At 38.2% G+C, this 23773-nt stretch overlaps 1 protein-coding gene across 1 annotated transcript in view; it reads left to right on the top strand.

Annotated features, from left to right (window-relative positions):
• The window catches only part of fam91a1 (family with sequence similarity 91 member A1), a 28106-nt gene extending 6690 nt beyond the window's left edge, over nucleotides 1–21416 (top strand). The window contains exons 4-24 of the mRNA XM_027133873.2: nucleotides 4003–4060; nucleotides 7008–7075; nucleotides 7330–7443; nucleotides 8992–9082; nucleotides 9407–9469; nucleotides 9976–10082; nucleotides 10163–10201; nucleotides 11628–11740; nucleotides 11905–12014; nucleotides 13803–13912; nucleotides 15193–15279; nucleotides 15599–15728; nucleotides 16028–16176; nucleotides 16931–17065; nucleotides 17147–17260; nucleotides 17355–17427; nucleotides 17511–17654; nucleotides 17915–18022; nucleotides 18108–18231; nucleotides 19255–19324; nucleotides 19811–21416. Coding sequence (XP_026989674.1) covers nucleotides 4003–4060; nucleotides 7008–7075; nucleotides 7330–7443; nucleotides 8992–9082; nucleotides 9407–9469; nucleotides 9976–10082; nucleotides 10163–10201; nucleotides 11628–11740; nucleotides 11905–12014; nucleotides 13803–13912; nucleotides 15193–15279; nucleotides 15599–15728; nucleotides 16028–16176; nucleotides 16931–17065; nucleotides 17147–17260; nucleotides 17355–17427; nucleotides 17511–17654; nucleotides 17915–18022; nucleotides 18108–18231; nucleotides 19255–19324; nucleotides 19811–19996 — 2193 coding nt within the window. The 3' untranslated portion in view covers nucleotides 19997–21416. The remainder of the gene's footprint in view (nucleotides 1–4002; nucleotides 4061–7007; nucleotides 7076–7329; nucleotides 7444–8991; nucleotides 9083–9406; nucleotides 9470–9975; nucleotides 10083–10162; nucleotides 10202–11627; nucleotides 11741–11904; nucleotides 12015–13802; nucleotides 13913–15192; nucleotides 15280–15598; nucleotides 15729–16027; nucleotides 16177–16930; nucleotides 17066–17146; nucleotides 17261–17354; nucleotides 17428–17510; nucleotides 17655–17914; nucleotides 18023–18107; nucleotides 18232–19254; nucleotides 19325–19810) is intronic.
• The last annotated feature ends 2357 nt before the right edge of the window (nucleotides 21417–23773 follow it).

Below are 23773 nucleotides of genomic sequence, written 5' to 3'. Positions count from 1 at the left end.
GTGGAGAAATAATGTATATACGTAGTATGCATAAATATACTTATACATAAATGTTTATGGTTTTTTTTAAAGATTGTCCTTAAAGTGTCCAGGTGCAGTATGGTGTGTAAATGGTGTATAAAGTGGCACTGTGCTGTGCAAGTCAAGAGTTAAAGTGACAGTGACAGTCCAGAGTTAAAGTGTCAGTACTGATACCATAATACTATAATACTATACTATATACTGATACTATAATACTGATTCACTGTGTAAGGGACAGTTTGAATGTGTCACAGCATCGTAGCACAAAGTATTTACATTCTTGTCAAATTTAAGGAATTCATTGGCCAACGTTTGGCTATGACCTGTGATGTTCTCTTCTCATACTTTTCGTATCGTTTTTTGATTTTATCTTGACCTGTTTACCATGAGCTGACTGTGTGTTGCGTTAGCTGGAGAGTAATACGCTACACAGACTTGTCAGTGTTTTTGTATGAAGGCAGCATGTCTTCTGTAACTTCTAGTAAAGGCTGATGGATGTTGTGAATCCGGTGGAAGGATTTGCAGCGAGTAACATAATCTAATAACATGGAAAATATAAGTAGCATGTTAAAGGTTTTGCTTTTGCATAGTGTCAATCAATAGCGAAAAGGAGAAGGTTTGTTGAGCACCAATCTACAAAAAAAAATTGCTCTACTTTGATCATGTATTCTCAGGTCAAGAACCAAAGCTAAGAAATTGGCCATTTCTGATTGGTATAAATACAGAGAGCATTAGTATTTCATGTGTTGTGCTACAGAGTGTACTCAATGTTTTTAGTTAGCACACCAAACAAATGGTTTTGCAATCCTTGGAACATGGTGAGAGCAGATAATTTTCTGATATAAAGGTCAGAGGAGAGGATCGTACTGCAGAAGTCCAGCCAAATCGATAAGTAACACTTTTTTACACAGCAAACCGTGTAGCAGACCGGCATAATATGAAGTAATAGGTCTACGTTGGCTGAGCTCAGGAGGCTGAAATGCAGGGATAATGTTTATTAAAGTTGTCAGTGAAATCACATGCTGAATTCACACTCACAAACAGATCTGTTTCTCCCACACATCGCCGTCTACAGTCGAAAAGCAGTGCGAGCTGGAAATCTGTCACTGCGTATGGTTGCCTTGGGCTGGCCATCAAATTTGAGTAAACAGCATTTCTATATCGTGATCTTTACTGGGGCTTCCAGGCGATCCAGATTATATTATAATACCTGAAGTGAAATGTTGTAAGCGGTAACAGACTAGCCTGTACAGGTATGAATTTTTTATGCAGTTCCACACCCAATATAATTCCAGTACACTTCCAGAACAAATCAGTGACTGAACACTGTGCTGTGTTTCTGTAGATTAGCTACGGTTAGGGTTGGGTATCAAAATAAATTTTCCGGTTCCGATTCCGGTTCCAGTTCTGCCTTACGTTTCCCGGTTTTGATTCCGATTCCATAATAAAAGAAATGTGAAAAATAATGCACAGTGCTTAAACAAGTCCATTTGTGTTTATTAACCACGCTTTAAATATTTTAAACAGAGCATTTCAATTCATATCAATTTAAATTTAAATAAATCCAACATCAAATTTAACATCCAGAATTACAACTTAGCAAAACAGCAATTTTTCTGAAGTAAAATTAACATGTCTGCTTTCTCTGGGAGAAGACAAGACCTTTCCTGGCTTATTGTATCTCCAGCTGTGGAGAAAACCCTCTCAGAGGGGGTAGATTTGCTTCACTGTTGTAGCTTTGGAAATGAATCCACACTTTAGACTTTTTTAGACATGTTTAACACAAAGCGTACCTCAGCACAGCAGCGCGAGTGACTGATTTCTGTGGTAAGCTGCGTTAATTTGCTTGCGTGACTGTAAACAGTGTAAACAATTAATATTCATGAGGTAAGACGTAGCTATTTAAAGTGACCGCTCCCAGCTCTTTGCCCGTCATCGCATCGGAACCGCGTTTGGAACCGAAACTTGAAAATTCCGCTCGGTTCCGGTTCCAGTTGAAAAACAGAACCGGTTCTGAATAAGAACCTGAATAAGGTTCTTGGTTCCCAACCCTAGCTACGGTATAGACTTAACCGGGGCGACATCAGGGATAGACTTTGAACTCAAGACATGATCACTAGAAGTTGGCCTCATGGAAAAAACAATCATCATGAGCCTCATGAGCTCGAACAAATGTCTTGAGCTTCAGGGAATATTAAAAAAATCTAAATTCAAAGTATTTACAATGAGAACATTTGATGTATCCTACATGGAAATATGTTAAAAACCAAGTATGTTATATATCATTATGACAAATGAAAATAAATGGTGGTAAATTTTTCGGAAGTAGTAGTTCAGTGGTTAAGATGTAGGACTGCTGATTGGACTGTGACAAGTTCGAATCCTAGGATCACCAGGCTGCCACTGATGGGCCCTTGAGTAAGGCCCTTAAACCTCAACTGCTCAGTTATATGAATGAGATAAATACATAAGTTTCTCTGGATAAGTTCCTCTGCCAGCATCTTGAATGTAAATATTATAGGACTAATTATTAGTACAGACATGAAACATTTTATCCATTAAAATAAATCTTGATTGAGTTATATAAATGTCTGCTGAAATTGAATCTGTACAGTGAAAGCAGCAAAATCTCAAAGCAATATAATCTCAAAGCCAATCACCTTAAAGATCTTTGAGTAGACATCTTAAACTGAACGTATGTTTAAACTCAACTCCAAAGATCCTTTTATCATATTTGCATTGCACAACACAATAATTCTATATACTTCAAGTTCAAGTTCTCTTTATTGTCAACTCTTTCACATGTACAGTACATACATAAGAAAAGAATTGAAATTTCTCTCAGTCCCAAGGTGCAAAACAATATACTTTAATACTTTATACTGTTTTGAAGGTTTTAAAGAACAATCGATGAAGCAGGGGGGCATCTTTACAAAAATTTGAAATCATTTCAGGTCATTTTGATCATTCTTCTTTAACTCAGGATATATTTGTAACTGTACATGCTGTCAATCAGGTTGTGCCGCTTATGTATATCTAATGCAGTAGTTCATTCATAGACTGAATACTTTGTTGTAAAACTGACCTGACTAAGGAGGCAGCAAAAGAGAAGAAACACAAAGAAGAATGAATCTATTAAAAACAACAAACAAAATCAACCCTCCACAGAGAGGGGGAAATAATTAAAATAAATAAATAAGAATGAAAAATACAACCAAATATTGCAGAAACAACATCCAACATGGCTGTTCTCAAAGTTTTTGACAAGTGCCTTCAATTCAGTAAAATAAAAGAAAACAGTAAGTTTAATTTTGGACGTGATGGTTCAGTGGTTAAGGCTTTGGGTTACTGATCAGAAGGTCGGGGGTTCAAGCCCACAAGCTGCTGAGACATCAACATTGGGTGTTAAGGCCCTTAACCTCACCTGCTCCAGGGGCGCTGTACTATAGCTGAAACCTGAGCTCTGATCCCAGGCTCATAATAACCTGGGATATGTGAAAACCTAAAACATTTCACTGCGTGTTGTATGTGTATATATTTTTTGTTTATTCTTGTAAGTTTTTCCACTGTTATAATGTTGTTGTTGATTTTTTACACATTAGTTAATAGATGCACTTATAACAGTGTAATAATGACTCATATTGCTTTAGTTACAATAAAGATGATAAAATTGTCTTGTTTGTTCAATCATATCAAATCATACAGACTTATTGTCACTTAAGGACCTGTGCCTTTTTCTAGATTGCGTCACCGAGTGATGGGTTTAGACATTTGGTACCATACCACACTTGCACATTCATTTTATCCAGCATATTTTATTTAGGTTCAGGTTTGCTGAATGAAATGAAGGAGAAGGTCATATTTGTTCTTCAGGCTTCATAAGAATAGGTTCTTCTTCACTGACACTCGAGACTTGACACTCTAGAATCAACTGGGATTTTAGTATTTAAAGTTTCTGACAATGTTCATTCTCATTTCCAGGACATTATGAACAGCGAGAAGAGCTACGACTCTCTGCCCAACTTCACTGCTGCTGACTGTAAGTTCTCCCCCTGTTTTGCTTTTGCCAATTCCCTGTGAGCCTCTGAAGTTGATTAACTATTATGACTGACCTTCTCATGCTCACTCACATGGCCACAAGCCAAAAAGAATGTGTGCCAGTTTGCATGCAGTTAGATGTAGCAGTAACTAAAAAGCCAAGCTTTGTAATATATCTACGGAAGTCCTAAGAGGCCATGTATTATTTTTTCCTTCTTGATTTGTCGTGATAAAAACGTAATTTTCTTGTGATCTCCTCATGTACTTTATTTTTAACATGTAGTGGATTAGTAAAATGCTAAACCTTTATTCTCATAAATACTGTCAATATTTTTGTCACGCATTTATTAAAAAATTATTGTTTTGTATTAATTTATTGTTCTGTGATGTAAGAGCTTACAGATGTTCGCTTTCCTCTTTCACCGCGATTAACGCTAAGTATCTGAAAGCCGCCCGTACAATGTACGTGTGGCTAGTTTAACTGTGAGACACTCAGTAACATTCAGAAACAGCGGCTGGATTAACCTTAGCAGGGTCACCATGTTGTGTTTGCCTATAGATTGAAGACATCACAGCCTCCTTCTTAAGTGTCGGACACTTATGTGGAAGTTGTCAATCACATGAGAGCCTGATCGAAGGAAAGGCGCATGCGATCAACCATGATGCTGCGTTACTGCTAAAATGTAGAACTTAGAACCAAGGAAATTAGGTAGTGATCACGACAAAACAACTTTTGTTATGTCGGGATCATGAGAAAATTAAGTCGTTATCACGAGTATTTTTTTTTATGTCGAGATAATGAGAAAACGGGAAAAATAAATAAGGCATGGACTCTTAGGACTTCTGAATATATCCTAGCAGCGAATATATTTTTTTAAATAGCTACATTCTCATGCACTATAAATTATACATGAAAAGGGATGGGCAATATGATTGTCAAATATGTTCTTATTTTAACCAGTATGTTTCATGATATGTAGGATTGGTAGGAGAATTCTAACCAAGCAGTATTTTATTCAATATCTGTAAATAGAAATACAAAAAATTAACTAATCTTATCAGTAAAATGTTAGAAAATGTTTTTTTTTTACACAGTAACAGCCTTATATAAGAAAAGTGGATTGTGGTGATGTGTAATACATCATGATGTACATTATATTGTTGTGTTGGTAAAGTACAGTGGAAATATATTTCAAAAATGTCTGATCACGTTTATGATCTAGCAACCAACAACATCGACGTGACTGCAGGTGTGTGTGTGTGTGTGTGTGTGTGTGTGTGTGTGTGTGTGTGTGTGTGTGTGTGTCAGGATGAGTCATTTTAAGTTGCTCAGATCTGAAACTCCACCAGGATGGCTCAAAGAGCAGCTGTAAAAACAATACAGATAAAAGGAGTATCAGAATCAGTTGCATGTCATTGAAGTAAACAATGGCAATGCCTTTAATGCTAGTGCAAGTACCCCCCCCAGCTATCCATCTCATTCACAGAACTACCACCTGGGGAGGCTGAAGGTTAACATGTCCTTCCCTAACACGTAAAGCCTAGTTCTCATGCTGCATCACAGCAGTAACACAGTCAGTAGAAAACACTGTCTGCTCTCTTCCACATACATGAGCTTAAAGATGCCCCTGATTGGCTATGATTGACAGGTGAGAGACAGAGAGAAAGAGTATCTGTCCTTCTAGCCAGAGATCACAGCTAATTTTGTTGATGGCTCCTGGCTGCAGATACTTTTCTGTTGCATCCCCGAAAAGTGCAGGTAAATTGAGCTACTGAGTCATGAGCCTTGCAAGTGAGTCATGCAGGGTTCTTAAGTTTGTGATATTTCTTTCCCCATTTTTATCAAAACTTTTTTTCCATTTTAAATGTAATTTTTTTCGTCATTTTTTATTTAACTTTTGATGTTAAACATTGTGACTGACAATTTTACAGTTTTTATTTAAATACCATAATGGGACGAGGGAAAACTGAGAAATTTGTTTTATGGTTTATATATTTAGACAGCAGTTACTGATTTGTCCTGATCAGGTTCATGGTGGATGTGTAGTGTATCCTGGGAACCATGGATGGGACATACACACGCCCATACACACTCCCATACAAGCGCCCATACACACGCCCATACGCATGCCCATACACACTCCCATACACGCTCTCATACACTCTCATACACTCCCGTTTACACTCTCCTACACTCCCGTTTACACTTTCCTACACTCTTATTTACACTCTCGTACACTCCCATTTACACTCTCGTACACTCCCATTTACACTCTCGTACACTCCCATTTACACTCTCGTACACTCCCATTTACACTCTCGTACACTCCCATTATCACTTTAATAAACTCCCATTCACACTCCTATTCACACTCTCATACACACGCTTTCACACTCATTGACACACTCACTGACAGTTAGAGGCACTTGAGAGTCAAGTCCCCAGGGATTGAACACAGAATGGTGGAGCTGTGAGGCAACACTGCTATAAAATATTCATGCATATTAGTTATTTATATCAAATTAAAAGCCCTGAACTGTGAGATGTTTCGAGCTCAGTAAACAGCAGGGAATCTGTTGAATGACAATGTCAGCATGCATGCTAGTGATTTAGACATTCAAGCGACCTTTGTTGGTTTTAGCCCTTATGCATTACCTTGCTGTAGGAGCCTCATTAGACAAACTTTTGTGTTTTTTGTACTAATATTTGATGGGTTGTGGGACAGAAAAGAAGAAAACAGCTACAACCTTGGTGAAGTGGTATAATATTGAATGAAGTATGTGTGTTAAATATTGTAGTGAAGAACCTAGTATTTGTGGTTTAATTGCCAAGACACAAAGATCATGTGTAAAGATGTGTGTGTGTGTATTGACTGTTTATATAACTCTGAATTCATGCAGGGTGTTAAAAAAGGCTCTGGTTATTGAGGTGACTCTGTGCTTTTCAGGTCTGAGGCTTCTCGGCATTGGGCGAAACCAATACATCGATCTGATGAACCAGTGCAGGTCATCCAAAGTAAGGAAGGAAAAAAAGAATCTTTGATGCACCTCAATCTGTCACGGTGCTTTCATGTTTCTGCAGCTATGTTAATGAAGTGTGTGCAAAGCTCTCGTAGGATTTTCAGCATGAAAATCGTCAGATGGTCTTTAAATCTGGCTGTGTTAAAAGAACTCAGAGGAGAGCACTGTAGCACTCCTCAGAGAGTCATGCCTTGTAGATGTAATGAAATTCACGTGCTCTTGCCTAAGCAAGCATCTGTCCCTGACCAGAAATTTTTTCGAAGAAAATCAGCAAGGGATCTTCTGCCAGCCAAACCAGTGGAGATCTCAGTGGAGCCATGGTGGGTAGCGCAAACCGGCTACATCACCGAAGATGACATAAGGGTAAGTAATCAGAAAACAATCTTTTGAGCACCAGATTAAATGTTGCATAGTTTAAAAAAAAAAAAAAAAAACCCTGACACCTGCTGTAGAATAATAATGCTGAAATTATTTAAAATTAGTCAAGTACTTGGACACAATGGCTAACATTGGAATTTTATTTTTACTGTGACACAAACGTGAACGAAAAAACAAACATTTGTTGGTTGCATTCCTAGTATTTACCCCTGGATCAAGAACCACCTTTTATTGCAGTTGTATAGCTGCATGTCTTATGGGATGTGTCTCTATCAGGTTTGCACCTCTGGCCCTATATATTTGCCCATTCTTCTTGGCAGAATTGCTTAAGATCTGTCAGATTAAATGGACACCGTTGGTAAGCACTAGTCTTCCAGGGAGAGGGAGAGAGACAGAGAGACAGCGAGACAGAGACTCCATCCATCTTTTCAGTTTTTCAGCACATGCTAATAAAATACATCCCCACCACATGGTACAGTACTACCAACACCATGCTTCACTTCAGGGACTCACTGAGTTCTTACTGTGATGTGCTGTGCATTTTTGGTTATTTGTGAACATGAGATATCTTACGGATTATCTATCTATCTATCGTTATTTACTTTTATTATTTATTTATTTTATGCTTTATTTATTTGTTTGTTTGTTTGTTTGTTATAAACTTCCACTTTTTTGATAAAAGCCCTGCTCTGTCTATGGCTGTTCTGTGAACAGTTTCTTTCATCTGAGCTTTAGATTTCTCCAGCCCCTTTATAATTATCCTTGGCCTTTTAGTTGCATATCTGACTAATCGTTTACCTTTGCTGGATGACCTTTTCTAGAAACAGCTGCACTTAGCCTTTTCATTTAATTTTTTTATTTTTTTACATTTTTTTAAAGCAAACCGTGATTGATACATGACCAGAGCTTTGTGGTAAACATACCAAACTTGTTTTATTTACAGCTCCATTTTTTGCATTTCATTAACCATCCTTTCAACCAGCATCATCACCAACTATCGTGCTGTCAGCTGGAGATTATTTTTTGTTGACAATTTTCAACTCAGCATTGACACTGAGGTGTTTAATAAGCTGAGAATTTCTGATCCGCTGGTTACACTCCTACCAGCACCACACAACACCACATCAATGTCAGTGCTGTGCTGAAAATGATCCTGTTTTGGTCTCTAGTGGCTGATACGGATCGTGTCTACCTAAAAAATTATCAATATGGAGGTTTACCTGATAAAACACAGTAGGTGTATAATTTCATTGTATATACAAAGTCACTACACAGTTGTTTCTTTGCACCATAATGCATATTACGTTAAGTTTATTCAATTTTTAATTATCCCACTTGACCAATAGAAATATTCTAAAATGTTTCGAAATTTTCAGCCTGAACGTATTTACACTTTAAAAACTCAGTTTTATTGGGCTTTATTTTTTGTCTATATGGAAACAAATCCTGTCCCCCGAGCTCTCAAAACAGTCCTTTATAGTTGCTCATCAGTCGTGGTATTATTCTAAGTGTCACTGTGTCGGATGATTACAGATCTGTTCTACAGCGGAGAAGAGAGCCATTGATAAGATGATTGATTCCGGACCCCAGCTGGCTGGATCTATGGAGTACAATGTGGTTCTCAGTGAGTGTCATATCCGGGAGGCTCGCAGTCAGTCAGATGCTGACAGGAATTCAGCTAAATAAAAAACAGTTAAAAATAATGAGACGTGTTATGATGGCATGCAGTAGATTGAGCTGTTCATCATGCAGCCTGAATAAAAGCTAATAGCAAAAGCAAAGAGAAGTGTTGAGAGTACGTATGAATAGTTTAAGTGCAATCCATACTCTGGAAAATTACTGTGGAAGATGCGTGAATGACAATTTAGGTATTCATTTGGTTTGTATTACATGTGATGGTGTAATGTGACATCAAATTTCATGCTTGTTTTTTGCTCTTCCCATTCAGGTCTGTATAACCGGGGCTTTATATATCTTGATGTACCCATATCTGATGATAGCTGTATATCAGGTATGTACGTTAGTTAACAGTTCAAAAAATAGCTTGTTCCTGAACTGTAGAAAAGTTAGGGAGGTCTATTTGGAGTCCATGAAAGCATTAATTTGGGTGTGCTATAGGATGGCATAAGCTTAAATGCTGTGACATAAGCAGCAGATCCAGAAGCAGTAACTCAGAGGCCTTCACCCTCCCCAGATCGTACCAAGGACCCATTTAGCTAGTGGATTTAAACTGGCTTTAACCAAATCCAGACAAAATGTGATAATAATAATAAAAAAGTTCCTCTTTCCTTTGCTAATGTGCTCTTGGACTATACATGAGTCATAGGCACATCCATGTGTAGGTTTAAAAGTTTTTAGTTCATCCCTGCCTGGAACCATTTTAGCAACTGTTAGCAACTGTAATAGTGGCTAAGTGGACCATTAGTCCCTAGCGGAAAAAGAGTAATCTCACCTCCATTTGGAACGATTCCAGAGAAAACATTTGTGCTGATGCTTTTGCTTTTGGTCCTTTCACAGTGCCACCTCTGGAGGGGTTTGTCATGAACAGGGTCCAGGGCGATTACTTCGAGACTCTGTTGTACAAAATCTTTGTATCCATTGATGAGCAGACCAACGTGTCCGAGGTATGTATGTATGATATAGATAGATATATTAATAGATCTTGTATGTTTTTCAACTCGCTTTTTCTTATTTATATCGTCAGCTGGCGAATGTGCTGCAGATTGACTTGGGCCTGGTGAAGGTATGTGTTTCAAGCTCAGCTTTCATACTTTGTTAGACACACAGTTAAGCCATTCTTAGCAACCGACAAGACAAATTCTACATGCACTATTGCTGCACCATTATATTTTCTGAACATGGTGCACTTTTAACTTCTGCAGAAGAAATAAATCTCATTTGATGAGATCAGTTTCTTTCCCCAGGCAATCACCCTGATCAACAACTCACCATAATTATATTCACTGCTTCTTATCATAAGTACTTCATTATCACGACTGTCAGTCATCAAATCATCTGTATATTACACACTACTTCCGCTGTATATTGCACACAAAGCATAATATTTCACAATATTATTATTTGCACTCCCACACTTTATGTACATTCCTTATCGTTCATATTCTATATTCATATTTTATTCATTCTATATTCATATTTTATACTCATTCTGTCCATATTGTATCTCATCGTCTGCATTGTTTTCTTGTATAGTATAGTGTTATTTATGTCTGTACCTGCTGGAACCAAATTCCTTGTGTGTGTCGACACACTTGGCCAATAAATCTGATTCTTATGTTAGGAAATGAAACGAAATATTTTTTTGTAGACATTACTGCCTAATCATCTGACATAATGTTTAGCATGGTTGTTGTTTTTGGTACATCGTAATTGTAGCCTGATTCTTTTTCGTAATTAAAGAGCTCATTCAAAAACTTGAACTTTACTAGTGAATTTATTTTTACTCAAGGCTCCCACTACAATTTGACTCTATCTTGATATTTTCTTCGGATGAGCAAACTGTAACCGTTCGTTTCCTTCGGTCATCTAATCCCATTAGTTTGAATTCGTTTATTCACATCCGTTGATGACCATGCATATGAATAAATGTCACTGTAAATTAGTTCCAGAAAAAACCCACATGCCTTCCGAATACTTTAAACCTGGGAGTACGAACACATTGGATGCAGTCTACACATGTAAACCATATGCAAATGAAGCCGCAGGATTTCTCTTATTCACAGTATCCCATTGCGCGAGCACAAACGGAGAAAACGGTCTTCAGCCGAATTGCTGCCTGACCCACTTTTCTCTGCAGCATTTTACATGTTTGAGGAGGCAGTGCAATTTTATCTCTGTGTGAATGTTCTTGACTTTCCCCCTTTTTTTTTTCTGGCATCATTTCAGGGAGGTGGTTTTCTGATTGCTATGATGTACAAAGCGAATTTCATGAATAACAGTCACTTAAATGCCCGAATGTGCTTTGCATTGATGTATCTTGCTTACACTGAGACGACAGAAAGACGTTGATGTTATCACATGAGTCGTTTGTGTTCTCATTATTACAAGCATTTACACCAGTATTCTCTGGAATTATTGTAAAGTCTCGGTTATCTCTTTCGGACGGTTATTGCTGAAAATGCACTCTTAGCTGTGTGTCTTGATTGCAGAATGCTGTGTCCATGTACTGCCGACTTGGTTTTGCCATCAAGAAAGGTCAGGTGATCAGCCCTGACCAGCTGCACCTGTCATGGAAAAGCGCTCCCTCTGTCAACAGACTAAAGTATGGCAACTGATTGTGTTTCTGCATGACTTACATTTACATTTTGTAAGCTAGGGCTGAGCACAATTTGAACTTCGTGTGTGAAATGTGTGTGTGTGTGTGTGTGTGTGTGTGTGTGTGTGTGTGTGTGTGTGTGTGTGTGTGTGTGTGTGTGTGTATGTCAGGGGCACTATGGACCCTCAGAAGATGCTGCTGTCCTGGGAGGGGAGCAGTCCGGTAATGGAGGCTGGTTCCTCTGCTACAGACACAGACACCACCAGTTTGGAGGACCAAGGTAAGAGGATGCTATTCAAGGACTAAGACTATGTGGGAAAACATCCACATCCACAACAAGCACTCAATTACACAAACAGTACCAAGAACTAAGAGAAATTTTTATTTCTATTACAGGGAAGTTTATTTATTTATTTATTTATAAATTTATTTATTTGATGATAATAATAAAAAAATAAAATGTATTTATTTTATTTATTTTATGACCTGAGAGTACATGAAACAAGGTCCTGTTAGCCGACATACATGCCATTAGGTAAATCCAAACATATTGTATTTGGTATTTCTTAAATAAAGTGTACTGTTGAATTTAATTTTAGGAAATTGTTTTATTATTTTAATACCATAGCGATTTTCCAACCCTTTTCCAACCCTAGCAATTTTAAATTTTTTAGTAAATGTCCTATTGTGTTTTTTTTTTAACTATTTATAGTTATGGAATATTAGCCATAACATTAGTTATCAGTTATCACTCACATTATAGCAGCTATAGTTCCACTTCTCTCTCACGTTATAGCAGCTATAGTTCCACTTCTCACTCACGTTATAGCAGCTATAGTTCCAGTTATCTCTCACGTTATAGCAGCTATAGTTCCAGTTATCTCTCACGTTATAGCAGCTATAGTTCCACTTCTCACTCACGTTATAGCAGCTATAGTTCCAGTTATCTCTCACGTTATAGCAGCTATAGTTCCACTTCTCTCTCACGTTATAGCAGCTATAGTTCCACTTCTCACTCACGTTATAGCAGCTATAGTTTCAGTTATCTCTCACGTTATAGCAGCTATAGTTCCAGTTATCTCTCACGTTATAGCAGCTATAGTTCCACTTCTCACTCACGTTATAGCAGCTATAGTTCCAGTTATCTCTCACGTTATAGCAGCTATAGTTCCAGTTATCTCTCACGTTATAGCAGCTATAGTTCCACTTCTCACTCACGTTATAGCAGCTATAGTTCCAGTTATCTCTCACGTTATAGCAGCTATAGTTCCAGTTATCTCTCACGTTATAGCAGCTATAGTTCCACTTCTCACTCACGTTATAGCACCTATAGTTCCAGTTATCTCTCACGTTATAGCAGCTATAGTTCCACTTCTCACTCACGTTATAGCAGCTATAGTTCCACTTCTCACTCACGTTATAGCACCTATAGTTCCAGTTATCTCTCACGTTATAGCAGCTATAGTTCCACTTCTCACTCACGTTATAGCAGCTATAGTTCCAGTTATCTCACACGTTATAGCAGCTATAGTTCCAGTTATCTCTCACGTTATAGCAGCTATAGTTCCAGTTATCTCTCATGTTATACCAGCTATAGTTCCAGTTATCACTCACTTTATAGCTGCTATAGTTCCAGCTATCACTCATGTTATAGCAGCTATAAACAGTTAATTCCCTCATCAGTCTCTTTTCCCCTCACTCTCTATTATAAAACGCAGCTTCTGGTGTTAACAAGAAGCCAGAATAAAACTCCAGTCCTTTCCAATGCCTGAAATCTGTAAAGTTTAATATTTAAATTCTAAAAGCAACTTTCTCTTATTTTTAACCAATCGTACCGGTTGTTAATATAGAAACAGTAATTTATTAACAAGGAGAGAATTAATATCAGAGACTCGTTAAATGAATCAACACCATCTGACCAATCAGAATTGAGCATTCCAGGGTCCTGTGGTATAATTTCAAATAGTGAATGGATTATTTTTCATATCCTGCCTGGCGTGTCAGGTATAAATAAGTTGTTTATTCTGACCTCATAAGTCACATTTGTTTGTATTGTTTGCTCTTTCAGATGCAGCGAGCACGAGTAGTTTAAATATTCCTGCGGCCCCTACAAAGAGAATCGCCTTCCTGTTCGATTCCACTCTCACAGCCTTCCTCATGATGGGCAACCTTTCCCCTGTGAGTTTATCTTAACAATTCTACCTAACAAATATCAATTTACCTGAATTACATTTACTCATGTGGATCTTGATACAGTGAGTATTTTCACCTCACTTCAATTTTTATTCATATCTTGGGAAAAATTGTGGGCAAATTCTTTGAGTTTTGCTGTTTTGAATGTCTGCACGTAGAATATTTGGATGTTGAGTCAAGAAAAGATAAATAGTGAATAAAAAAATTTAAAACACAGAATGAGTAACATTCATTAATGCTCATGTAGCTGTAACTGTTTCAAAATGGCCTGAACAAACACTGATATGCTAAATAAAATAAATAAATAAATAAATAAATAAAAGCCTAAGTTCTCAGGAATCCAAAACAGAGAATATTAAGAAAAGCCTTAAGGATTATTCAATGCTGCTTAACTCAAATGTTTGGTTAATTTTGTTAAATGTATTTGGTTAGTGGCAGTGGTGGGTCAATTGGTTAAGGCTCTGGGTTGTTGATTAGAGGATTGAGGTTCAAACCCCAGTACTGCCAGGCTGCCACTGTTGGGCCCTTGATCAAGGCCCTTGTGCCTCTGCTCCAGGGGTTCTGTATCATGGTTGACCCTGAACCCTGACCCCAACCTCTAAAGTTAGGATATGTGAAGAAAGAATTTCACTTTGCTGTAATGTACATGTGACAAAATAAAGGTTTTCAGGCTTCAATCTCCTTGTACATACGTAGTTCAATAATAGCATGTTTGACATAAAGAAACCGTAGAGGCTATTACCAACACAGGAGGAGGTTTAAAGTTTGGAAGTTTGGAAACTGGGCAGTTAAAGATCGGAAAAACATCATCTGGTCTTTTTTCAGTCTTTATCTGTCCAGTTTGGGTGAGTGTGCCCTCTGTAGACTCAGATCCCTGGCTTTGGGTGACAGAAGTGGAAACTGATGTGGTCTTATGCTGTTGTATCTTGTCTACTTCATGGTTTAACATGCTGTGTGGGATGTGTCTGAGATGCTTTTCTGTAGCTTTCTTGTCCGCTCAAAACAGTCTGACTGAAGCAAACAAGGCATTTCCACCTGCAGAGCTACGGTTCAAAGGACCTTTTCTGAAATCAGCTCATCTGGCATCGACAACTATGAAATGAACCTGTGTCTACATTATTTTTGGCAAAAAAATGACTGATTGTATAACATTACATGACTGGGCAGGTGTCCAGATGTTCCTTATAAAACGTTTGGTGATTGTTTATTGTATACGAAAGCTACATTTCCTGTATTTCTGTTTTTTTTGTGTGTGTGTCTCTCAGAATTTAAAGAGCCATGCAGTGACCATGTTTGAGGTGGGGAAGCTATCGGATGAGACGCTGGACAGTTTTTTGATGGAACTAGAGAAGGTGAAGACTCATTACCATGCACCATTGGAACCGAATGTCTTAACGAGAGACTCAGTCTCATCTTGCAAATCAGTTGAGAAGAGGGGCCACAGGCCGGAAAGCCTGCTGACTTATTATACAGACGCACTCTCCTATTTCCCTTTGGTTCCTCCTTATCACTTATTAAATCATAAACCCGATTTCTGCTTCTGCACAGTATGCACACACACACACACACACACACACACACTCACCTATGTGAACCTATTCTAATTCCCAAGTCTGCGAATTCCTGATAATAATAGTTGATAATATTTTCTGTGTGCGTGTGTGTGTTAAGGTTGAGAGCACTGCCGAAGGAGAAGCTCAGAGGTATTTTGATCATGCACTTACCCTCAGGAACACAATACTCTTTCTGCGCTACAACAAAGAGCTCACTCCTGATCAGGGCCCTGACATACCAAATATAGGTGATCCATTAGAGTTTTATTTTTATTACGTAAATTATTTCCAGATTAAATGTATAATTCATTAGAGGGAATAACAGGAATAACAAGCTGTGTTTATACAATGTTCCAGACTTACCTGTGCATTCGAGTTCATTATATGTGTGTATTTATATATATATATATATGTGTGTGTGTGTGTTTGTGTGTGTTTGTGTGTGTTTGTGTGTGTTTGTGTGTGTGTGTGTGTGTGTGTGTGTGTGTGTGTGTGTGTGTGTGTGTGTGTGTGTGTGTGTGTGCGCTCTTGTCTTTTTTCCCCTCAGGCTTGCCTCTGGACCTCCTCCGATGTGAAAGTCTGCTGGGATTGGATCCTGCCACCTGCAGCCGGGTGCTCAACAAAAACTACAAGCTGCTGGTTTCCATGGCGCCGTTAAGCAACGAAATCCGGCCAATCAGCAGCTGTACACCTCAGGTAGCCCCGCCTCCTTTGGAAACTGCATTGAGATTAGATATTAGATTCATGCTACTGTGTACTTCTATTTGTAAATATGAAACAAAAATCATTTTAGCTCCTGTTACATGACCTACATCTATTATTCAGACATCTACCTACTATCAGTAGGAGTCCCAAGTGGAAGAACAAGTTTTGTATGTCGTTTTCTATTAACGCTGTTTATTTCCAATTATTGAGATGGAGTCAGTGGGAAATCTGAACAGAACTGAATCTAAAGTTTAATTGAAAATCCGCTGCAGACTGAAGAGTTTTTTCTGAATTACATAACGTCTAAGATGCCGATCCTGCCACAGCTTTTTCTACTCCCACGCCACATGATCAAGTGTGTGTTGATTAGCCGGTGGGCTGGACCACGTGTGTTGGCAACATTTTAATGACACATTTTCTAGAAACGTGCTGGATAGTTGTCTGTGTTGCTGCAACTGTGCAATATTATATACATGAAAAATAATACGTAGTGTTGGACAACCATGCTAAGGAAAAATAATCAGTTGTAGCTGATATTTAAATTGCAATTGTAATATTCTTTGTGGAAGTGTGCATAATGTATTAATGAGCCATTACTCACTTTTATCTGGTTACCGTTCCTCTGTTCCACTGCAATGTCACTGTTCTCTGTTTAACACTTTATTTCGTATTCTTATCTTTTATATAAAGGCTGCTGGTGTGATTAATGTATATAATATGGGATGGATGCTGTTTTGTTCGCCAGCACATTGGGCCAGCAATCCCTGAGGTCAGCTCCATTTGGTTTAAGCTGTATTTGTACCATGTGAGCGGCCAGGGCCCTCCTTCTCTGCTGCTCTCCAAGGGTTCAAGATTACGGAAACTACCAGACATCTTCCAGGTAAGTAATACACAGGCTGATCAGAATCAGAATTTGTTATTACTAAACTTATTACTATTATAAATTGTGTATTTTTGTTAGGCTTATGACCGGCTCCTCATCACTTCCTGGGGTCATGACCCTGGTGTGGTTCCATCGTCAAACGTCCTCACCATGTTGAACGATGCCTTGACTCACTCTGCTGTGCTCATACAGGTACAGAACCCAGAAGATGACCTAAAGACACTTCAGTGCAGCAGCAGTGCAGCACTTCCTCTGACATGCCATCTTTCTGTGCTTATACATACAGGGTCATGGCATGCATGGGCATGGGGAAACAGTTCATATCCCTTTCCCTTTTGATGAAGAGGACTTCAAAGGGGGTAAATACCACATCCACAAACACACCTTCATATATCTGACTTCTAAATGCTTTTAATTGTGTCTTCTACCCCCCCTTTCCTAGAATTCTCCTATACCAACATGTGTGCTCACAAGGCCCTGAAGGTCCTGCGTGAAAAAGTGGATCTGGAGCACCAGTGTGGATACATTACAATGTTAAACTGTAACAACAGGAACCGCCGCAGGCCAAGTGACACAGATGCAGTCGGTGAGAATCAGCGCTGATCGTTAAACCGTTTGTTTTGTCCATATATGCATAGGCTAATTAGGAAATAGGAAAAGACCTTTAAGACAATCATTAGCCAATACTATCACCAAGAGCGGCAATTACATTAGAATAAGAAAAAAAACATTTTAATAGGACAGCTTTTTATCTCTAACTCGGTTAGCTTTTTAATTGCTCTTTATGCCTGATTGAATCTGGCTTCAGTAAGAATTGCTGAGTATGTTGTGTGGTCTCTGTGGTAGGAGAACCCGAGTTTGGTACAGGGTTTGACGCCAACGGAAGCAGCGAGTCTTTTGAGCTAGTTACTGAGGAGAACAACGGGGATGGCAGTAAGAAGCAGGGAACAGAGGGTAAGTGTGGAATAAACACACCAGCTCACTACAAAGGTAAATAGAAGACGAATAACTGTTGAAAGGCCTGTTTCTTATTACGAAGGGTCTTCCAGTGAGGATGAGTGGGTTCCTCTGGAGCTGTGCTTTGGAATGCCGCTGTTCAGCTCGGAGCTAAACCGTAAAGTGTGTGAGGGGATTGTCTCACACAAACTCTGCAGCAAAGATAGGTAACTAAAACCTGCAGTGCAAACACACACACACACACACACACACACACACACACAGAAAGAGAAAGAGAAAGAGTGAAAGAGAAAGCATGAGAAAGAAAGTGTGAGGGAGAAAGCATGTGAGAGAGAGAGAGAGAGAGAGAGAGAGAGAGAGAGAGAGAGAGAGAGAGAGAGAGAGAGAGAGAGAGAAACTGTCACATGATTAGATTGGGACATTTTCTGCTAAATGTAGTAGTGAAAACAACCGAGTCTGAATAATCCCATTTCAGGATCTCATTTCATTTTCATTTCATGTGTTACTTATTGATTTGAAAACGCAAAAATATTAACGCCAAGTTTGAACGTATTTTTAATTTAAGATGGGAAATGATTTCTCACTGATTATCAGCATCACCTCTCTCACTCTCATCACCTCACGGCATTTAAACACGAGCCTCATCATCGTCTCTTCACTGCAACCATCTCTGCATGTTGGTGGGAAGATAATCACTGATTAATTTAGTCATTTCTGTTTGCGTCATTTCTTCTTGTTAATCCCTTTTTATTAGGTGATTTAAACACTTTGCTAGCATCTGAGAGACAAGTGTGGCAAACATCTCTTCTCTCTACACATTATGCTATGACGGCAAATTGAGAAAAGATATCTGATTACGAACTAAATGTCTGCTTGATTAAAAATCATTGTCCATTTCACTATGGCACATAACAATCCAAAAACTTAATTAATGTCAGAATTTAATCAAGTTTTAGCCAACTTGGTTAGACTGACAGCTTTTAGCACTGATTTTATTAAACTGACATCATTTTTGCAGGCAGAGAGAAAGGAGAATAAATCGAAACAATTCCACGTCCTTTGGTAAAATGTATTTATGTTTGTAGAAGTTTTAGTAGAAATGTCAGAAAAAGTCGATGCAGGTTTTCCCTGCTTATATACACATAATGATAAGCAATTCTCATAGTAAGTATTAAACTATTGGAATAAACATAAAGGATATTAAAATGATCTACTTCCTCTCTCTACAGTCTTCAGGAACTGCTACATTCCAGTCGAAAGCTGTCCTTGAAAGTTCTGAGTTTTGTCCAATCATTCCAAGTAAGTTTCAATTCAGACAAAACATTGTAGAAATCTTACAAACGTTTTCCAAATTAAACCACGTTGTGTCATTTTATTTGTCAACATTCAACATTTTAAAAATTCTCCATATCCCAGTAAAGCTTGTGGCATCACGTTACATGCCTTTAATGTTATTTGCCATCGACCGGGAAAAGCCTCATTCTTCCGTTTAGTAAAAGAACATTATTGTTCCCTTTGAGATGATATTGCTCCTCTAACATTCACTAGAGTACACGGTTATAGTATGTTATTTGGGACGCAGCTGTAGTCTCTAAGTTCTAATCATTCTAGATAAATAACCTATGAAGATATGTAATTTTATATTACAGAATTATTTTTCCTTAGCAACTTCTTCCCTAGTTGTATTATTCTTTCTTTCTTTCTTTCTTTCTTTCTTTCTTTCTTTCTTTCTTTCTTTCTTTCTTTCTTTCTTTCTTTCTTTCTTTCTTTCTTTCTTTCTTACAGGACTGTAGCTATTCCGGTGACCCGGACAGTGGGGTGTCAGGGCCTCTTTGCCAGCCGCCGGCTGAGACTGGTGTCCCTCTTCCTGCCATAAACCTCCTCTTTAAGGACAGGCAGCTGAAAGAGTGGAGCGGACGAGCCCCGCCTTCCCTCCACCTCTCCACCATACAAAGAGACCAATCCACATAAAACCACCCCCCCACCTCTCTCAAAAACAAATAACAAACAAACAAACATACAAACAAAAAAACATCTACACAATAATCACCTTCACACCCAGTCCCACTCATTCCAACCGAGCTAGCAGTGTTATTATCTTGGCCCTGTTTCTTTCAGCCGAACGTAACACTCTATGCTATTTCAGCGATCTGGACATGATCAGCTGTCACACGGTGCTGAGTTTATTCTGTGTCCAAATACAAAATATTCTCATCTAAGTGTGACGTTGCTTGGAAACGAATAGGACAAGCCCTGTGGTTGGATGAAGTCACCCAGGTCTTTTGTAAGATGCCTATTTGTACTGTCATGTACATGTCGTGTGACCTGATGCATGATGTCATTGCACAAAATCTCAGAAGAAAAACATGGCTTGTGTAGGTGGCCATGAAAATGTTGAGTTTTTTTTTTTAATTGATGAGTTTTTACTTTTGCACAAACTCTGATTTAAACACTCGACGTATTTTTTTAATCATTAACGCATGTTCGTTATTCGAGAGGTTTCAATTCGAGAGGTTTCAATTTCATCATAACTTTTTCACTGTCATCATTTTTTTGGTAGACTGAGCATAGGAGCAAAATATTCTTTCATCTTTTTTTTTTTTTTGGTTGCTGTATCACCAAAGATTAATCTATTCTTTATTTTTTTTAATTGGTATTATTTCAGATGGCAGTTTTAGTGTTATTTTGCAGCATTATACAAAAATTACTCAGTTCCCAGTAAACTGAAAACAACTGCGTGCTTGTGTACTCAAGGATGTGAGACCTTAAGTTTAAGGAATTACTCATTTGAGCCCAGAGTCTAGCTCTTTAAAAAAAAAAAAAAACCAAAACAAAAAAAAGAGGAAAGATCATTCTGTGTAATATTCCTAATAATCTCTTTGGTTATAATAATGTAGCATTGCTACTGTGTTAAATCATGTAGCCAGTCAGGCTTCGTTTCCTTTTTCGAGTTCTATAGTCATGGTTATTAACGATTGCCATGAGATCTTGGTGCAGCATGATGAGTGTTTAGAAACCATTGTGTGTATTGTGCATCGTTCTTGCACTGTTCTACCCCACCTCCCTTTTCCCCCCATGTTCCCTTTCGCTAAAAACCTATTTGCATCCCACGGGAAAACCTGAACTCTGTCCGTTTCTCTGTTCCTAACCCATCCCAGTGTACGAGAAGAACTTGTTAGTTTTCTAATGTCGATCTGCATTTTAGGAACTCTTTGTTGTAGGGTGTTTGATGGGACTGTGAATAATTTTCTTGTAATTAAATGGGTCTATAAGTGACATTCCCTCTCCTGCCACATCCCCCACCCCCAAAACTATATGGTATACCTGTACAAAATATATGATAAATCTAAATAAATAAAAAATGGTGCAGCAATGTTCCCCTTAAAACCCATTTAGACATGCAGTGCTTGTCTGGTGCTGTAATTGCTACTGAAACACAAATGCAGGGTGTCGGCAACGGGTCAGCAGATGATGACGCATAAAAATGCAACAGTCTGAGCAAAGGTGAGAGTAGGAAATGAGAACGGGACTGAATGTTTTTCTCTCTCTGTCTCATCATCTTGTGCCTGAATATTTTCCTTCATTGCATTCAAATGTAATGTATATACATGTGTGGCACTCTTCAGGTGGTAAAATGTGGACAATTTCTGCTATATACAAGCCAGAAAACTAAAGACTGTCCTAAAATATGTTTTTCTTTTTCGATGGGTCTCAAGTAAAGTTATTATTAAAAGTATTATTAAAGTAGTATTAAAATCTGTGTACTACCGAAGATGAAAAAAGAAGAAAATGACATTTAAGGATTCCATTCCATATCTCTGTCTGTCTGTCTGTCTGTCTGTCTGTGAGTGTGTGTGTGGCTGTCTGTCTGTCAGGCAGGCTGGCTGTCTGTGTGTGCGATTGTGTGTGTGTCTGTCTGTCTGTTAGGCAGACTGTTTGTCTGTGTGTGTGTGTGTGTGTGTGTGTGATTGTGTGTGTATGTCTGTCTTTCAGGCAGGCTGTCTGTCTGTGTGTGAGAGTGTGTGTGGCTGGCTGTCTGTCCATCGCAGTGAAATTATTCTTCAACATATCCTAGTTTGTTAGGAATTTGGGGTGAAAGTGCAGTGTCAGTCATGATACAGCACCCTTGGAGAAGAGAGGGTTAAGGGTCTTGCTAAAGAGCACGAAAGGTGGAAGAACTGTGGCCCTTGGGCTTGAAACTGCAACCTAATTAGTGAATAATCACTGCTCCATTTCAAGGTTTAACATAGAAACTTTGACAGCCAGTATCTGATTACAAACTGTTTTCTTCTAACAAAGTGTTCAGGGTAACCCCCACCCCCCACTGTTCCCAGTTTAGGTTTTAAAAGCTCAGTCACACTAACCAGAGAGCAGCCGTGACCGAAGATGTACAAACAAATATATTTGCTTCCTTCAAAGACATCATGTGTAGAAAAACCCAGTTTTGGCCAAGTTTTCCTTTGGATGTTTTCCAGAATCCAGGCTTGGCGATTGGAGTCATTACACATTTATCAACCAGCATCTGACTAGACAAGTTAGGTCATTCATATTTCGTCAGCCATTCTGTACGTCCTTGATCATGATAGACATATCTCAAGAGCTGTGTGGAGAAACATTAAACATTGTGCATATGTGTTCCTGCAGACACACCGTCTGCATATGCACATGGCCATCTCAGTATGCTCCTTGTTCAGTGTAGCAGAAACAAGATACACTATGTATAATCATCTTCTCTCACACTTTAGTCTTTGGCTCAGTGTAAAAAAATCAATACAGCAAGGTTGTTCTAGTTATATCTGTGTAGATAGTTGCAGTAAAAATAATCTTTAAAATTTTAAAAATAATCTTTAAAATGTCTTTGTCTTTTTTTTTTTTTTTTTTACTAAAAAATATCAACAGAGTGGTACAATGTGCACCAGGGAATATCAGCACAATAGAGTTGCTTAATTTTCAATAATAGTACAAGCAGCTGTAGTGTTTATTGCTTTTATACCACAGTATTTCATTTTTTCATTTTAATATTTTTTTTCCAACCATTTAGAGATATGTTTGGAAATGTCCAGAGACAAGCACGTTCCTTTTATCACTGTTATTCTAGACATCATAGTTCCTTCAATGTATCTCTCTTTTGCTCTCTTTCTAGAAATTAACAAGACTAAATTAGAAATGTTGAAATTTTGTCCAAAATCATGACATGTACTGGAGACTTTTCTGTGGCACAAAACTTTACAAAGCTCTGACATTGGGGATTCCTCAGAAATGCCTCCTTAGAAAAACCTTCCTAAGATCAGGAGCATACGATTATTTATTTCTTTTTATCAGGAGCATACATTTTAGTGTTAGACATCACTATATAGACCATAACATATTGAGCACATTAAATCAACAGCTGACCAATCAGTGTCAAGAATTCAACAGCACTGTGGTATAAGTAATCTTAATAACACTTACACTGAATTATACTCATTATCGACCGAGACATGCTTGACTCAATATAGACACAAATTATAGTCAACTGCCATATTATTAAACCTGAGCTTCTGTGAGTGGTTTGCCCTTTCATTATACTTAGTGAAGGGTATGTGATTCGTGATTATAGTTCGACTGACCATTATTAAACGAATGAACCGTTGCCATAACAAATGCAACGTTTTTATGGAAAAATCACACGGATAAGGATAGCACAGATATTTTTCCTCCTTTTATTAAGAAAAAGTATGGTGCTAAACACGTGGTGCTAAATACAAA

This window comes from Tachysurus fulvidraco, chromosome 7, assembly GCF_022655615.1.
Source record: "Tachysurus fulvidraco isolate hzauxx_2018 chromosome 7, HZAU_PFXX_2.0, whole genome shotgun sequence".
NCBI lineage: Eukaryota > Metazoa > Chordata > Actinopteri > Siluriformes > Bagridae > Tachysurus > Tachysurus fulvidraco.
Note: the sequence above shows the minus strand (reverse complement) of the source record. Positions and strands in the feature narration are given on the sequence as shown.